This window comes from Polypterus senegalus, chromosome 8 (genome assembly GCF_016835505.1).
Source record: "Polypterus senegalus isolate Bchr_013 chromosome 8, ASM1683550v1, whole genome shotgun sequence".
Classification (NCBI taxonomy): Eukaryota; Metazoa; Chordata; class Cladistia; order Polypteriformes; family Polypteridae; genus Polypterus; species Polypterus senegalus.
Genome location: NC_053161.1, coordinates 104,451,498 through 104,470,554, shown reverse-complemented (window position 1 = coordinate 104,470,554; position 19,057 = coordinate 104,451,498). Strand labels below are relative to the sequence as shown.

At 34.9% G+C, this 19,057-nt stretch overlaps 1 protein-coding gene across 1 annotated transcript in view; it reads left to right on the top strand.

The window, feature by feature from the left end:
- The window catches only part of dennd6b (DENN/MADD domain containing 6B), a 73,254-nt gene that overhangs the window by 37,549 nt on the left and 16,648 nt on the right, over window positions 1-19,057 (top strand). Inside the window, exons 10-17 of the mRNA XM_039761530.1 lie at window positions 1,218-1,340; window positions 2,195-2,290; window positions 2,534-2,628; window positions 9,074-9,139; window positions 10,762-10,826; window positions 13,451-13,540; window positions 16,790-16,843; window positions 18,438-18,547. Coding sequence (XP_039617464.1) covers window positions 1,218-1,340; window positions 2,195-2,290; window positions 2,534-2,628; window positions 9,074-9,139; window positions 10,762-10,826; window positions 13,451-13,540; window positions 16,790-16,843; window positions 18,438-18,547 — 699 coding nt within the window. The remainder of the gene's footprint in view (window positions 1-1,217; window positions 1,341-2,194; window positions 2,291-2,533; window positions 2,629-9,073; window positions 9,140-10,761; window positions 10,827-13,450; window positions 13,541-16,789; window positions 16,844-18,437; window positions 18,548-19,057) is intronic.

The following is a 19,057-nucleotide window of genomic DNA, read 5'->3' as shown; positions in this document are numbered from 1 at the left end:
GCCCAGGAATCACTTTGCTTCCAGTGTTCAGAAGCAGTCCCTAGGAAGTCTCCTATTAGGCTCATGCTGTAAAGGAGACTATTTCTGAGACAGAAATTGTGGGTTTGTGGCTGACCACCAGCAGTTCACCATAGTATAAATCTGCGATCAGAAATGCTTTGTGGCGTGAGTCCACAGCAATACACTAGTGTACCAGTTATACTGCGCACAAAAGGTAGTAGCTGATGCAAAGACAGATCAGCTGATTTCACCAGGAAGCACTCTGCTCACAGTGTTTAGAGATGGGGTGAGTCAACTGCAATTCATCCACCTTAGTTGCCTTCTAATTGTTCAACCACTCCCATTTTTGGACCAGCTATTAGCTACCACACTTATCTAGGCCATAGCCCATTTTCTGTGCTTTTGACTATTTTTTGTCTTACATCACTTTGAAGGAACCAGTCCTACCAGCTTGACCTGTCACTCAGTAACATAATGCATTATAGCACAAGGTGTGTTGTTTACATCTAAAACACAGTAATCATAATTTTATGCATTAAGCATGCATTGATACTTGAACATGCCATCTCACACCCTGTTTTTATAGCACATTCCCTGCTATACATGAACAACAAATGCTGGACCTATGAAACTTCATACATATTTATACATATACAATCAGCATGCATATTGTCTCACTATTGAGTTTTAGAAAGTCTGTGTATTCAATTATTCATTGCACTAAAATCATAACAGAATGTTTATGTAATGTATATATGGTGTGTAATACAATCATCTAAATTTAACTCATACTCAGTTTGAAAACACTGCCAGATGGTGTCTGTGCATTTCCATGATTTTTTGTCTGGGTACTCTTCTTTACCTTCCACATCCCAAAAGGTGTGCTTGGTATAGAAAAGCACAATTTAGTTACAAAACATCACACCTGATATATTTAGAATATATAGAGCTGTTAAATATTTAATGTAATATACTTTTATTATCTGTCTGGAGCTGGTTCTTACCTTGTACTTTGTTCTTTGGTGATAGCAAGTGGTTTTCTACAACAATAAACTGTGTAACTGGCTTAAGAATGTAAGGATGAATAACCTATTATCACATATTACAGTGCATGTAATGCTGGATTGATGTTATATTAAATGTCATGGCGCCTGATTAAGCTTACTGGCAAAGTATATTTTCTAATATGTTTTTTACTAACTTTTTTCAATCATAAGATGTTTCCAGTCATTATTAATTCACATTCAAATGCTGTGGGAACTCATGCTGCTTGGAGAACCAATTGTTATTATGGCCCCCTCTCCAACCATCTCATCAGAAACTGTTCTTGCACTTTCGAGGTATGATATTTTCATTTAATTATTTATCTCAAGAATTTGTGTAGACTTCCAAATGACTTAAAAATTTTAGGCTCATAGAAGAGTTAATTAAACATCTGTATAATTGGCGCTCAGTTTGAAGAAGTGACTTCCTCAATATTGCACAGGACAGTAACATACTTTTCCAATTTAGATACCAACTATAAGGCATTAGCATAATATGATTTATAACATAAGAACTTCCTTTAAGTCACTCCAACTCAAAATAAAAGGCCAGAAAGAGTTTATTATACAATGAAAATATTTTTATTTATTAACAAAAAACAAAAATAAAGTAAGTAAACAGAAACAAAATTATGCGAAAACACTGCTACTTAATTTATTATTACCGTTGAGTATGATGACTTGTCTTATTGCCCACCTGAGCATGTGCTGGACACTATGATTTTTTTAAATGACAAATGTTCTTTGTTATCATTCACCTTCTCTACACATTCATGGTACTTGAATAATTCAGTTAATAATTGTATATAAAGTTAATCATATTTTTGCTAAAATTTGATATTTGCTTGACCTTTAGTAGTTAAATTTGTTTTCTTTGTTTTAGAAATCAGGGTAGAAGCAGAATAGACTAGTAACAAAAACAACACAACACAAGCAAGAGTATAGTGGATATTTATGTAGGAATAAACCTGTTAAATTCTTACTCTGTGTTGCTTTGTAAAAATATTATTAAAATACAAAAATATGAATTGCTAGCCAAAATAGAGAGGTGCAGTAAATGCTTCATGTCCTGGGTCTGTGCTGCAGATATTAATTTGTTCCAACAATGCTAGATTTGTTTTTTCTAATGTTTCTGTTTTGTATGTTTACAGCTGTATTGCACCTTTAAAATACTGCTGTGATTATCGACCTTATTTTACAATTCATGATAGCGAGTTCAAAGAGTATACAACCCGAACACAAGCACCGTGAGTATTTCACTTAAGTGTCAATAGACTTGAAGTAGAAAATTAGCTAACTGATTTTGCAATTAGTTTCTTTACATTGCTCTGCTATTCATATACTAAATTCAGATTACATTATTCTAATACTTAAACATGTAAATACAGTGCAAATAGTCATGTTTTAAAACAGTTTGGCTAAAATATACATCTTTGCTTTTTCCATGTGTAATTATAAAAGGTCTTTGTTCTTTTTTTCCTTCTAACCAGGCCAAATGTTATATTAGGGGTAACAAACCCTTTTTTTATAAAAACGTTCCAGTATTGGCCCCATATTATCCGTATTGGAGAGTTAAAAATGTCTGGTAAGTGTTGGACCACATATTTGTTTCTGTATTGAGTAATTATTTAAAACAAGAGTATATTGTTTAGAGCAGTGATACTGCTGCCTCAGTGCTCCAGATACTTAGATTCAAATCTCAATAGAGTCACTGTCAGTGAAGAGTTTGCACCGTCTTTCTTTGTCTACTTGAATCAGTTTTCCTCCCAGATCTCAAAGTTATATATGTTAACCTAATTGGCAGTAAAAGAAGATTATGCTCAAGTTTTATAGTGCACTCGTTAGGACTCATCTAGAGTACTGTGTTGAAGTTTTGGCCTCTGGGCTACAAAAAAGACATAGCAGTACTAGCAAATGTGCAGAGAAGAACAACTAGGCTGATTCTAGGACTGCAAGGGATGAGTTATTAGGAAAGATTAAATGAGCTTAAGTTTTTCATTTTAAGCAAAAGGAGAAAGGATTGAGACACAGTGGATTGAGACTTGTTACTTTAAAAAGTATACAGTGGATCAAGACTGTTACTTTAAAAATTAGGTTTTTTTATTTTATGGATTTTAATTAAAAGCAAATAATAATCCAAACAATCAAATCAAACTTAACAAAGAACAAAACTCAAACCCCACCCAAAAAAGGGAGGAGTGACAGCCAATAAAGCAAATCTTTGAAAGCAGCAAGGAAGGACGAGTATTCTTTTCCCTTGTTTTGTCTTGGTAGAGTTCTATATTACTCTGTTTTCCCCTTTTGTATTATTAATGTGTAGCATTTGTCAGAATGCCTCAAATCTCACAGACTTATCACTGTTCATAAGGTATTATACCATATAACTTCTCCCCACCTTCCCTTCTACCTTTATAACCTGAGGCAATTAGGTGTTTTAAAAGACAAGCAAGAGTTAAATTACACTTTAAATAATGTATTATTGATAATATTCATAAATAATAACAATAAGCAAAGTACAAGTGAACAGTGGAAACCATACAACCAGATAAATGCTGATGTGTAGTTTCAAGCGGCACAGACTTGTAGTTACTTAAAATGTCTCTAGTTAAGTCCTCATTTTTGGTCAGCTTTCTTCAAAACAGGCCACATGCCTGTCTCAATATGGCAGCCGAGCTGTGCTCTTCATTGTGTTGTCCTTTTCAGTTCATGGTGTGTGAGATGCTTCTTCATCATGTTGTACAAGAGAGAGGGAGGAGTAAAGCAAGCAAATTTATAGACTTTCTGTCTAAACCCTGTAGTCAATAGGGCGTTGTGTTACTTAATGGCTTCAGGCAACTTTATACCAATAGAATTTTGGTGCGACACAATGGTTTCACAACTGCCCCCAATACCATTTGTTAAGGTGAAGCTTGCCAGCTAGATAGATGGCCTCTAATCGGGAGTTGATTGAGAGAGACCTGCAGAAAATCACTGGTCAAACTGGATTTAGGCACTTCCCCCAATCCTGTCGTAAAATTACAAAGACTTAGTTCTAAAAAGGGGGAGGGTTTTTAACCATCAAACCACTGCTGTTCTTATCAATTATATACCACTAATGTCTAAGTTACAAATAAAGACATACAAAATATTTATCAACTTATATACAAAATTTTACACCACAGCATCCGTGATATAGAAGCTTATTCTAAGTGAGAATTAGATTTTTTCCAATTTCAAATAGTATAGGGTATCATTTATCCACCATCTTAAAAGTAGTGGGTTGGGATTCTTCCAGTTGAGCAAGGTAAGTCTACGTGCTAGTAGTGAGGTAATGGAAATTACGATTTGTTTGTTCTTCTCCACTTTAAGCCCATCTGGGAATGTACCAAACACAACTGTTAATGGGGTAGGAGTGATTGTGACACCAAGGCTGTCTGATAGGCATTCAAAGATTTTTGTCCAAAATTATCTTAATTTGGAGCACTTCCCAAACATGTGGGCCAGTGAGGCTGAAGCTGGACTGCAGCTTTCACAGGATGAATCTTGCCCTTGAATAATTTTTGATAGTTTTATTTGAGATAAATGTGCTCAATAGAAGATTTTAAGTTAAATAAGTGAGTGCTTTGCACATATGGAGCTTGAGGGAATTCTGTGCATGGCTGCCTTCCACTCATTTTCTGAAATATTAAGTAAAAGATCCTTTCCTCATTGTACCCTGGGATCTTTGAAAGGAAGGGACTTTAAAATGTTTTTATAAATTGTAGAGATACTGTCTCTACAAGTGATGCTCTCTGAGTCTTAAAGATATTTCCTCTGGAATAGAAATAGGTAGGAGGTGAGGAAAATTGGGCAGGTTCAGTTTAGCAAAGTTTCTTGCTTGAAAATTGTGCTGATGAGAATTTAAATTTGAAGCTTAATTGTTCATAGGATACAAAAACATTATCTATGTACAAGTCTCTAAATGTTTTAATTCCAGACATTTTCCAAACATTATTGTGTATGTTTGAGATGGTGGAAAAAAGTGGTTGTCATGTAGAGGTGCAACAGATAAGCATTTCTCTGTCTTAAAGTGGTCCCTACATTGGTTCCATGATCTGTGTGAATGAAGGGCAATTGGATTACTAGTGTATTGATGATAGTTTGTATTTAGTGGAGCACAGAGTAGGAAATATAAAGAAGTACTGCAAGATTTAATACTATTGCAGACCAGGCTTGTGTATGTGTTGCTGTCCTGATCTTAATGGCTTATATATCTGTCGCCCAGTAATAAAATTGAAAGTAAAAAACAAGATTAGTTAATGTATATGGGAATGGTTTGAAAGTGAAAAAGAAGCTTTGGAAGGATGTTCATCTTAACAGTGTTGATTCTCCCTGCTAAAGTGAGAAGGAGGGTGGACCATCTATATACATCTTGTTTAAAGATGAGTTCAGCAGGATCACAAGGACCCAGTTGGAAACTGGTTAAGGGTAAACTGTGCATAAACATTAGGAAGTTTTTCTTCACACAGAGAACCAAAGACGCATGGAATAAATTATCAAATAGAGTGGCAGACATTAGAACTTTAGGGACCTTCACAACTAGACTCGATGTTATGTTAAATGAATTAAGTTGATAGGATTGGCAACCAATACCTATAAAAGAGTTAACAGGTAGAGCAAGTCCCACTACAATTCTGGACATTTTACATTCTTTCATGGTATGTAAAACTTGAGGCATCAGACAATTTTCTCCTCAGTCTGTGAGGTCTAAAACACCTACAGTTAGGTCCATAAATATTTGGACAGATACAACTTTTTTCTAATTTTGGTTCTGTACATTACCACAATGAATTTTAAATACAATGAATTTTAAATAAAACAACTCAGATACAGCTGAAGTGCAGACTTTCAGCTTTAATTCAGTGGGTTGAACAAAAAGATTACATAAAAATGTGAGGCAACTAAAGCTCTTTTTTAACACAATCCCTTTATTTTAGGGGCTCAAAAGTAATTGGACAAATTAAATAACTGGAAATAAAATGTTCATTTCTAATACTTGGTTGAAAACCCTTTGCTGGCAATGACAGCCTGAAGTCTTGAACTCATGGACATCACCAGATGCTGGGTTTCCTCCTTTTTAAAGCTCGGCCAGGCCTTTACTGCAGTGGCTTTCAGTTGCTGTTTGCTTGTGGGCCTTTCTGTCTGAAGCTTACAACAACAACAGCAGCAACATTTATTTATATAGCACATTTTCATACAAAAAGTGCTTTACATAATGAAGAACAGGAAAATAAAAGACACAGTAAGAAAAATAAAATAAGTCAACATTAATTAACATAGAATAAGAGTAAGGTCCAATGGCCAGGGTGGACAGAAAAAACAAAAAATAACTTGGCTGGAGAAAAAAATAAAATCTGTAGAGATTCCAGACCATTAGACTGCCCAGTCCCCTCTGGGCATTCTACCTAACATAAGTGGAACAGTCCTCTTTGGATTTAGGGTTCTCACGGAAAGGCTTGATGATGATGGTCACGTAGACCTCTGCCTTTTAATCCATCCATCATTGTTGGAGCATCATGATGCTTTGAGTAGGCCTGCGCCACCACCACAAAGAAACCAGAAAAAGAAACAGAAGAGAGAGTAAGGATCAGTACGGATTTTAGAGCCACCATGAATATTTATTATGATGAACTGAACATACAGAGTATCAGGATTAAGTTAAAGTGAAGTTATAAAAAGGCCATGTTAAAGTAATGTGTTTTCAGCAGTGTTTTAAAGTGCTCTACTGTATTAGCCTGGCAAATTCCTATTGGCAGCTGTTTCAGATTTTAGGTGCATAGCAGCAGAAGGCCGCCTCACCACATTGTTTTAAGCTTTGTTCTTGGAATTCTAAGGAGATACTCATTTGAGTATCTAAGGTTACGATTTTGAATATAAGGTGTCAGACATTCCTATATATAAGATGGGGTGAGATTATTTAAGGCTTTATAAACCATAAGCAGAATTTTAAAGTCAATCCTGAATGACACAGGTAACCAGTGTAGTGACATCAAAACTGGAGAGATGTGCTCGGATTTTCTTTTCCTAGTTAGGATTCTAGCAGCTGCATTCTGCACTCGTTGCAAATTATTTATGTCTTTTTTGGGTAGTCCTGAGAGAAGTGCGTTACAGTAATCTAGTCGACTGAAAACAAACGCGTGAACTAATTTCTCAGCATCTTTCAGTGATATAAGAGGTCTTGAACTTCAACAAGTGAAATGCCTGCTCAGTTCGGTTAAGATCAGGTGACTGATTTGGCCATTCAAGAATTTTCCACTACTTTGCTTTAATAAACTCCTGGGTTGCTTTGGCTGTATGTTTTGGGTCATTGTCCATCTGTATCATGAAACGCCGCCCAATCAATTTGACTGCATTTAGCTGGATTTTAGCAGACAGTATGTCTCTGAACACCTCAGAATTCATTCGGCTGCTTCTGTCCTGTGTCACATCATCAACAAACACTAGTGTCTCAGTGCCACTGGGTGCCATGCATGCCCAAGCCATCACACTGCCTCCACGGTGTTTTACAGATGATGTGGTATGCTTTGGATAATGAGCTGTTCCACGCCTTCTCCAAACTTTTTTCTTGCCATCATTCTGGTAGAGGTTGATCTTGGTTTCATCTGTCCAAATAATGTTTTTCCAGATCTGTGCTGGCTTTTTTAGATGTTCTTTAGCAAAGTCCAATCTAGCCTTTCTATTCTTGAGGCTTATGAGTGGCTTGCACCTTGCAGTGCACCCTCTGTATTTACTTTCTTGCAGTCTTCTCTTTATGGTAGACTTGGATATTGATATGCCTACCCCCTGGAGAGTGTTGTTCACTTGGTTGGCTGTTGTGAAGGGGTTTCTCTTCACCATGGAAATGATTCTGCGATCATCCACCACTGTTGTCTTCCGTGGACGTCCAGGTCTTTTTGCGTTGCTGAGTTCACCAGTGCTTGCTTTCTTTCTCGGGATGTACCAAACTGTAGATTTTGCCACTCGTAATATTGTAGCAATTTCTTGGGTGGGTTTTTTCTGTTTTCATAGCTTAAGGATGGCTTCTTTCACCTGCATGTAGAGCTCATTTGACCGCATGTTCCACATGCAAGCACCACACCTCAAATCAACTCCAGGCCTTTTATCTGCTTAATTGATAATGACATAACAACGGACTTGCCCACACCTGCCCATGAAATAGCTTTTGAGTCAATTGTCCAATTACTTTTGAGCCCCTAAAATAAAGGGATTGTGTTAAAAAATGCTTTAGTTGCCTCACATTTTTATGCAATCTTTTTGTTCAACCCACTTAATTAAAGCTGAAAGTCTGCACTTCAACTGCATCTGAGTTGTTTCATTTAAAATTCATTGTGTTAATGTACAGAACCAAAATTAGAAAAAAGTTGTCTCTGTCCAAATATTTATGGACCAACTGTATATTCATTATTCCTTGTCACTACATTAGATATGTTTTACTTCCAGATGAGCATCAAACCTGCTTAATTTTCTTTGGAGTGCATCACAGACTAGTTGGACTGAGTTATTGGGCATGTCAAATTAGGTGATCGGCTTCACGGGAACGTACCGCCAACTGCCAATGACACACTAAGATTATGTAAGAGAAGACTACAACTAAATAACGCTGGAAATTCATAAAATGTGTCAGGGCCTTTAGTCGTGAATAGACAGAACGCAGTTTACAAAGGCTCATTTGTGGCAGTTAATGATTATCTGCATAAGTCTATTCACTGTAAATTACCATTTTAATTAGCATTTTATTTAAAATGGTATTAAACAGAATACCATTTTCTGAACTAAATTCTTGAATTCAAATTATCAAAATATCTTAGAAAACATTCTAATTTACTCAATCTGAAGTCGGATACACAACCTCAATAAAAAACAAAATGAGACAAAGAGTAAGAATCAGTGGCCTTTTCAGTCCCCTACTGTTATAGCCCTAGTGTAAACTTTTATCTCAACAGCTATGTCTTATAACATAAGAATGACATGCCAAGTTCATGTGATAAAAACTGTCCAATTTAAATTTAAAGGTGATTTGCCAAAACAAGTAAAAGTGAAGAAGCTAGCAAAGCTGAAGACTTTGGACACAAAACCGGGTAAGTGATTTTAAGAAAAAGAATATCTATTTTTAAAGCATATTTTCAAATGAAAGTGTAGTGTTTTCATAAGTAGTAAAAGTTAAAGTTATAAATTAAGTCAAATGGGAGAATCTCTAGTATATAAGTCTGTAATAGTTAGAAACTTTAAAAAAAAAACCACTAAAAACCATTTTGTTTTTTTGTTTTTAAATATTTTAACAGTTAAAATTCCTTGCGCCCTGTGTTGGCTGGGATTGGCTCCAGCAAATCCCTGTGACCCTATGTTAGGATATAGCGAGTTGGAAAATGACTGACTGACTGAATTTTAAATAAGAGCATACATAGAGAGTTTATGATCATTATTAATGTATTGTGAAGTGTAGAATCATATTATTTAGAGATATGAACATTAGCCTACAAACTTTAAGATATATTATTGTAAAATAAATATGAATTCCATTCCAAAATAAAAGCAGCTCAGTCACCCTCTTCCTCTAGAGTCAGCATGGCACATGTACATTTCCTTGCTAGTCTGTGCTCTGAAAGAGGATTATAGAAAATGGTAAAGTCTGATGGAAAACTCCACTTTTTGTTCATGCCTTTAAACTTTCCTTTTCAGTTTATTTTATGTGTCAAAGATACCCTGATCAGCCCATCAGCTGGATGCATGTTCTGGCGAGTAATTTTCTTGGCATACCTCTAAAAGGGACATTTGAGTTTTGCACTTGGCTGTAAAACTGACAACGAAAACCGTTTTTACCCTATTCATTGTTCTTTATCACTATGGGTGACTGTAACAACTACATTTATATCCCTACATGTTAATATAAATGGCTTTCTTCTTTTCCAGCTTGTTTCTTAAACTACTTCAGAACTTTGACTTTCAAATATTTATTAATATTTGATATTAATTGTCCTGTGTTATTAATATCATCTTTGCTTTTATTTCTATTGTATTCCTTTGACTTTATATAAAATATGTTTGAGGTGATCTTACTGCTCACAAAGGGACTCTCAAAAATAAAATGAAAGTATTTCTGGAATTAAATAACTATTTGCTTAAACTTGTTGCAGGGTAAAGTAACAAAATGACATCGGAGCTCACTTGCTATTTGATTCTAGCAGTTTTTGACTATACTGGAAACCTTGAACTGACACATCATCATAAGAAAAACTGAGTTTCGTCACAGACAGTAAAATTGTATGTAGTAAGTTGATAGGTACAACATGAATAATACACAGTTTAACAATTATATAAAAAATACGCCTGCAAAACTATGTTCTTATTGTCAGTTTTGCTGTGACAAAAACTAAAAGTTAATTGCTGACAATCTAAAATTAGAAAAATGTCTAAAAGCTATTACTAAATAAAAACTAAAACCTGCTATCAGGTACAGAAGTACAGGATCTGATGGTGTAGCCTGCTCCTTTTAATGTGGGTTTAACAAGCAGTATTGGATAAGCAAGGCATTTGGAAAGCCTAAAAAGACTTCAAAAGTGTGTTGTTTACAAGGTGCATGACTCGTTTCCTAACTGTGGTTACAAAAAAAACCAAAACAGTCTTGTTTGGTGTTTTTGCAATATGAAAATGAAAGTTTTGTTGATTGATTGATTAAATTATATGTAATTATTTCCCTCAGGTGTGTATACCTCTTACAAAACCTACCTTCACAAGGATAAGGCACTAATCAAAAGGCTTTTAAAAGTAAGCAAAAGTCTAATCCTGTTCTTGAATTTACAAAATAAATAAATGGCTTGGAAAAAAATAGCAGTTTTAAAAGCTAATGAAATCAGATATGTAGAATTCTGTCTTGTTCAGAAATTAAAAGTCCGTCTTTTTCCTCTAATGTAATATATTGCTTTTTGTAATGGTGTTACATACATGTGATTTCTGAAGTTATTGCCATTTATGGTCTTGTTGAAGGAAATTATTTATTTGGCTTATGCAGTAAAGGAAAGGGCCATGTTAAAGTGCACACCATTTATAGTAAATTTAAAGCTTGCCTACCAAAGTTCACATTGACATTTCCTTACATGTATTAACTTGCATGGCATTTGTTAAACATACGCTTGTACCTTCTTGTAGACTGCTGGGGGAAAAAAAACTCCTTCACAGCAATACAGTTATTCATATAAAAATTAGGATTCTATTATGTGATTATGTAAAAATGATGTGATTCTAACCATATTACTGTATACTTAGTTACACTTGTTCTGACTTTTGTCCAATTGATGAAAGTTTGGATTGTTTTCAGTTAACTAGAGCTATTTCCAGTTTTATGAGTTTTTTTTTTTTTCAGATTATTGCAAAGAAATATTTAGCTTTATGGGCTTTCACCTTCTAAGATCAGTCTCAGATTATAACTGGCTACATTTGTTTTTTTGAAGCCAATAAGAAAGAAAGATACAATATTTGTTCTTAGTATAGCTAAGAACTGAATTTGGGGTATGAGAACTGAACTTCACAGGCCTTACTCTCTTATGGTAAAGAAAGCTTAAATTACCAATTAGCATTATTCTTATATTATTATATAATTGTTCTTTTAATATAAATTTTTTAATACTTGTTTTTATTATGTGTGTGTACCTGTAGACTTTGTGCACTGCTCAGCAAAACCTACACTTGTGACCCTGTGAATGGTTGCAGGTTCTTGGCACACATGTCTACAATCTTTTACCAACTGCATTTTTAATATACATGTCAAAAATAGGAGGCATAATATGATATAGCAGAGGTTTTTGTGGTGCTCAATGTCTGTTTTTGTCAGATTGAGAGACCATATGTTGTGTAGAGTTGCATACCCTGTGTGTTCAGCTGTACAACTGATACGAGACTTCACAAATCCGATAAGCAGGGCAAGTTCATTCATCTTTAAAGGACTTTCTTCCAGTTTAAATCAATCTTTCATCACAATCTTCACACTGCTTCCTGACTTTGAGTTAATTCTATGGAACATGTACTGTATTTAGAGACTGAAGAAAGCTTGCATAGTAAAAATACATTTTTGAAAAAAGATTTATGGCATTAAAAAAAACCTACAGACACACTCTCTGTTTTCATCTGTTTTGGGGAGTTTCATCTAAGGCTGAAGCAACTTATTTACTTATGAGTAAACTTGTCTTTCTTTCTCATGAAATAACGGAAGGTAGATTTATGGTGCTGAGAGGGCTTGCTAACACATGCTTTATGCCTTTACACTACGTTTAAAATCTAATTTTGTATATCTGATTGTTTGGTTGGTTGTTCTTCCATAGTTGTTTTTTGAATCAATTATAATTGTGACTTGGGCGACACGGCAGCACTGTGTGTTCATTCTGCTGCCTCATACCTTTGAGTGCTGGATTCAAATCCCGGGCCTGCACATTGTACAGTGTAGGTGTATATTTTCTCCAGGTCTTTGGCTTACGTCCCACATACAGGTTAGGTTAATTGTCATATCTAAATTGCCTTTTTTGGGTGTGCATTGCAATAGAATTTCACTATGTCTCAGGCTGATACCTGTCTTGTTCCCCAACTTTCTGGGATAAACTCCAGCTCCCTGCAGCCCAGGCCTTGGTTAATGGGTTAGAAAATTGATGGATAAATAGGTGGTGACAATTTAAATCACATTCTTGCTGAATTGACCTATTCGAGGAATAACTGGCTTGCTATTGCTGAGCTTTTGCAGCTTTAACATAGGTCCTGTTCTTGATTTGCTAAAAACTTGGACTTGTTTGATGCCACACAGACTTTATTTTGTGGATCTTATTCTCTTGGATAGGATACAGGATGTCTACTCTGCTAGATGCTAATTGTGTTTCTTTCTCTAAGGCCAGCATTCACCTGTGGGTTTCCCACTTTCCATAAGTACTCGGGATGATTGTCTCCATTTTAAATGCTTTTGAGTTGCTTAAATAATTTAGACTATTTTAAATATTTTTCTAATTCAGATATTTTCAATTATATATGAGTTTTCTTGTTTTCGAAATAATATGCTTTTTTGAAATAACTTGCATGAATAAAAGTATGCTCAAGAGAATTATAGACATCTTCTATACTTTATTTACTACCCCCTTTAAAGTGAAATCCATCTATAGCCACTTCATAAATGTATTATTTTTACAGAGGTGCTTACAATAGAACTCTTTTAGTTTTTGTGTAGAACTGAACCTATATAGTCTGCTCTCTAGTCTCTTAATTTATTGGTATTTCGATTAAAAGCATGTCAGACACTATTTTTAATTCTGTTTGCAAGTGTTTGGGTTTATTTTGTTTTAACTGAAAATGTGAGACTAGATTACTGACGAAAAGCTTCTTCTTTTTTATGTGATTCTTTAAATGCTTTATAGGGAATTCAGAGGAAAAGACCATCAGAAGTACAGAGTGCCATTTTAAGAAGACATTTGCTGGAGCTAACACAGAGTTTCATCATACCATTGGTAGGGACTTAACTCCTCTGACAGCAGTGGTGTCAGTGTACAAGTGGAGATGTGAGACATTGTTATTCCATTAAAAATATAATGATTTAGCATTAGTAATATATCTTACCTATAGTATACAAATAATATCTCAGTGTTACACAATTAGAAGATCATATTTAGTGTCTTTAAAAATCATTAACACTGCATGTGTCTGTCTATTTTAACAATCTTATCATCCTGGACTGAGTGTGGACACTAAGATTCTGAGATTGCATTTGTTTCTAGTCCATAAGTTACATTTTCTATCCTTTAAGTCCAGATCTATACTCGAAATGTCATTTTTTCCAGGAGTGGGGAAAAAGTATACAAATCTAGTGAGAAAAAGAAAGCTAATGTCTGGACTGTCAGGTCAAAGCACTGACTCGTGTGATACCAGTGCTGCCCATCTGAGTCAGTGAGCTGTTTTGTTAACTTTAGCCACTCTCGTATTCTCACAGCTCATTACCTTCTTTTAGTTACAACAATTTTCCTTGTTTATCTTTTTTTAATAGTTGACTGTAGTTCAAGGTTGTGCTATGACAACAAAAGGCAAACTGTAGTAATCCTCTGTAATCCTCCACAGGGAATAGAGAAACACAGCCAACAGACTCTTACACCAGTGCAATGCAGTAAAGACAATGAACTTTGATATCCAGCACACATTATTCTAAAACATATCTTATGTAACTGGAGTACCCAGATGTTTCACTAAAACCAATAGTTTAAAACTGATTGCTGTCCTTGCATCTTAGTCATATTTTAACAGTGCTATTTCGTGTTTATAATAAACACACTTATTTCTATAGCACAGTTTCATGCAAAACCCGTAGTTCAAAGTGCTTTAGAAAAACTTTGAACTTTAGAAAACAGAATTTACAAGTTCAAAGAATAAATAATTATATATTCAAAATGAATCACAAAAATAATAAATAAATAAATACCTTACATAGTATTGTTTGGGAAATCTCCTCAGTGTGTGTTCAGCCCCCCCTCTTCACAACACAAGTGGCAGAAACGCTGTGTAGCGCGCCCCCTTATAGGGGGTGGATGAGCTAAGCAAGCAGGGGACAAAGCCCCCTAGTTTTTTAAGTATAAAACCTCCAGCCAGCAAGATGCTGGAGTAAAAACCTGCAGGGGTTCCATCGTAAAAAAAAAAAAAACAGGCCAGCTCCCACTAGGAGTACCTCAATCAGATGACAGTGGTGCAGATACAACTGTAGAAAACTGGTATTAGTAGAGGTTACCAATGACTGCAAATCTATAAAGTATATAACATATGCTTTACATATTATAGTCTATTAGCACTAATGTAAAAAAGCAATTATGAAAAAACCAGGGATTTTAGAATTTTTTTAAATCTCCTATAGTATTAGCCTGGTGTAACTTTGTTGATAAAGTATTTTCGGTGCATAATAGCAAAAGGTTGCCTCACCTTTTATTTTATGTTTATCTCTTGGAATAATAGGCAGACCAGTATCTGAGGATCTAAGACTATAGCTACTATAAGTCAGAGACAGGTACTTAAGAATATAAGGAAGGGCAAGATTATTCAGGGCTTTATATACAATTAAAAAAGTATTTTAAAGTCAGTTCTAAAGGACACAGGTAACCAATGGAACAATGCTAAGATTGGTGAGATGTGCTCAGATTGTATTCTACTGCATTCTGAACTAACTGGAACCAATAGATTTTTTTCTTAGGCAGTCCTGCTAGGAGTGCATTACAGTAATATATTCAGCTAAAATAAAAGCAAGACTTAATTTGTTAGAATCTTGACAAATTTGCAATATTTATTAAATAAAAAAATTCAGTCTTAATAGTATAGTTAATATGCAATTTGAAATTTACATTCATGTTTACTTTTGTCTTGATTTTTAAAACCAGCTGATCAAATTTTTCATTTCCTCCAACATCTAAAATATCATTTTCTTCCTAGTTTAGCTTGAAGAAAATAATACTCATCCATATTGTAATGGCTATTAAATCATTTTATCAAAAGGTACAGAGTCTCAGGGTCATCAGGTGCTATAGATAAGTGACCCTATGTGTCATCTGCATAAATGTGGTAGTTCACTTTGCATTTTTTAAATAATCTGACCTAATGGGAGCATGTATATTGAAAAAGTAGCAGGCCCAGAATAGATCCTTATGGTAGTCAATATACAATACTGTACCATGGACCTCTGACATACAATCTCCACAATTTACAAAGAATTTTCTACCTGTTATATAAAACTGAAACAAGTTTAAGACATTACCAGAAAGACCTATCTATTGTCTGTGGTGATTTATAAGAATGCTAAGGACTGTGGTGTCAAATGCTGTGCTCAAGTCTAAGAGAACAAGAACAGGTATGTTGTCTGTGTCCACATTAACATGCAAATCATTTTAACCAGTGCAGTTTCTGCACTACAATTTGGTCTAAAACTTGATTGTAATGTATCAAGAATACTTTTATTCAATTAATCATTGAACTGTTGAAAAACTGTCTACTTAAAGGAAGGTTAGTAATAGGTCTAAAAGTATCAAAAAGACAGAAGAGTTAAGATCATTTTTCATAAGGTGTGGTTTAACTACTGCAGTCTTTAAAAGATCTAGAAGGGTGCCACTGTCTATTGAACAGTCAACTATTTCTAATATACTATAAATTAGCACATTGGAAACAAGCTTGCTGGGATTAGGTTAAGAACAGTTTATTCAGTATATTTTGCCTTTGAGAGATGTATTATATTCCATCTAATAATGTTTGATTTTTAAAAATGCTGTAAATCCTCTCTTTTTTCATAGAAGCCATTCCATCTGTAGCTGGCTTTAAAAGATGATCAATAGTTGAAAAATGGATTGGATATTCCACATCATTTAGAATTTTAGATTAGCATGACTGTCCCGAAAGCCACACTGCTTTGTTGTATTTTGTTATTTAAGCTTTCATTATTTCATAATGGACTGTTAATTTAGGATTCCTCTAGTTTTCCTAAACTGTTACTTTAGTTTTTGCTTTGCCTTATAATATTTTCTTTTAAGTTTAAATACCAGAAAACAGTAACATTGCTTTTCACTTTGAAATACAGAGGTAATCATAAATAGATCTAAAAAGATTTGAAATCACTATAATTACACAGTGAATGGCATTTGTACAGTATGTGCTTTATTAGTGATCTGTTTTTAATACAGTCATAATATCTGTTATTGGACTTTTTTGTTAAATCTATATTTGTCAATTTTTAGGAACGCTACATGGCAAGTCTGATGCCGTTGCAGAAGGCCATAATGCCTTGGAAGGTATTTTTCCTGTTTTTTTTTCTTTACCTGAATAATGAGAAATACTGCCTCTAGATAAATATTAAAACTAATTACATTTACATCTAAGCATGTTCAAAAAGGCTAATCTGTAAAGAAAAATATATTAACTAATATAAATGAGTTCATTTCATTACTACAGTTGCTAGCATGAAGGCCGAATCACTCATCATTTTAAGTTTTTGGCTCTCTGAGTCAGTTGTCAAGAGACACTGCATGAATTTGTGTCCTTAGTATTTTAATAATGAAGGGTTTTATTGTGGGAAATTATTACTTGTAAGTGTGTGAAGATTTCAGGAGGGCAGCTGTTCCTGAAATTCTAAAACCAACACATCCAGCACCAGCAACCATCCATTCTAATTTTTGGTAGAACTACTTAACCTCTTGACAGTGTCTGCATGTAGTATATATTGAGTTGCAGCCAAATGGATGGCAATCTAGAGGAGCAGACTCCAAATAATGTCGCTATAGTTGTATAAGTTATACAGGGAGATTAATTTGAAAGAGGCCCCAAATATTGTGTTGTAACTCCCGTTAGGATGAAGCAATCTGAACCAAAAAAATATGCCATATGCCTTGACGTATGTGTAATCAATTGCATTACATGCGATGCTGGAAGTGGTTTCTGTTTTCTGCCAGACATAATTTGACACGACGCTCCATGTTCCTGCAGCAATTTCATGTTGGATGTTTTCCTTCAAATCTTCCACAGTACGAGGCTTGTTCTGATAGACTTTTCCTTTTAGCATACCCCAAAGGAAGAAGTCTGGTGGTGTCAGATCCAGCGACCGTGGTGGCCCCTTTGAAATGACCCTGTTGCAGAACAAGGACTCAATTTCTGCCATGCTCCTTGCCGATGTGTGACACGTTGCTCCATCTTGCTGGAAGTAACCTTCTGTTAACTCACGATCATCCAGTTGATTCTGACATTGCTTAAACAAATTGGTGTCCCAATAGGTTTGCACCATGAAGACATGCTGCTCAATACTGTACACCACCATCCTGATGAGAAATCAAGTGACTGAGTGAAGGAGTATGGGTGGTATGCACCCAGAAGTTGTAGACGGAGGTTAAACAATGCAATGGCTATCTGGCACCTACCTCATCGCTCCAATGCAGGGGCTTCCCGGCTTGTTCAAAGCTCCATATACCGAGGAGCACATTGTACGTTGTTTCCAGAGTTATTACAGAATATTTGGGGTCTCTTTCGAGTGAATCTCCCTTTATATGACAATATAGGAATTATTAAGTATCATGATCATATGTATTGCTTTGGGTATAGGCATCTGGAAAATTTGAAATAATAATACAGTAATAATAATATAAGTTACTTGGGTTTAATTAATTCAGTCACATAAATTACTTCATTGTACTGAACTAAGGTTAAACTTGCCCTTTGACTTGTGTTTAGATGTTCCAAAAATGTTAAGAAAATTTCCCTGATGCTACCCCTTATAATGAGATTGATTCACCAGAATCTGATAAATCCATAATATTTTGAATAGAAAAGGCTAATGTTTCTAAAGTTGAAGTTAATAATTAAATCAGCAATTTTTATTTTTATTTTTTGACTAAGAATCCACCACAGATTAGGTCTTTCAGTCGGGAAGAATTTATGAAGACACTTGAACATTCTGGTCCTCAGCTCACTTCTGTTCTTAAAGGAGACTGGATGGGGCTTTACAGGTAGGAAGATTTTTTTTTTGTATGTGATCAGTGAATGAAAAATTGGGACGGTTAATTCTGCTAACCCTATGTTGTACTTATCTTAATAGCTTTAAGTAACTCTAAAAAATATTAGGTTGGTTCCTACAAAGGATGGATGAATGGATGGATACAATTAAATATACAACCATCATCACGTTAACTGCAAGTCACATGGTGTTCAGCTTCAGTGTTTCCTTGTGCTCAATATTCTAATATTTGTGGCCTTCTCCTGTGTGCTGTACTGCTTTTTTATATTTTCTTTGTGTAACAGTGTGCCTTTGCCATTGTCCTGCTTTGTGTTCCAGTTTGTTTCTATTATGTCTACAACTTGTTTTTCCATCTTTTTTTTTGCTTAATTCATGTAAAACCATGGCCCCTGATAGTGTTCACTGTCATCTATTTGATTAAGACCTGAGAGCTTGACAGCTCATTTTTAATGAATTCAAAGCAATTATTAGTTATGTTTAACCAGCCATACACAATAAGCCC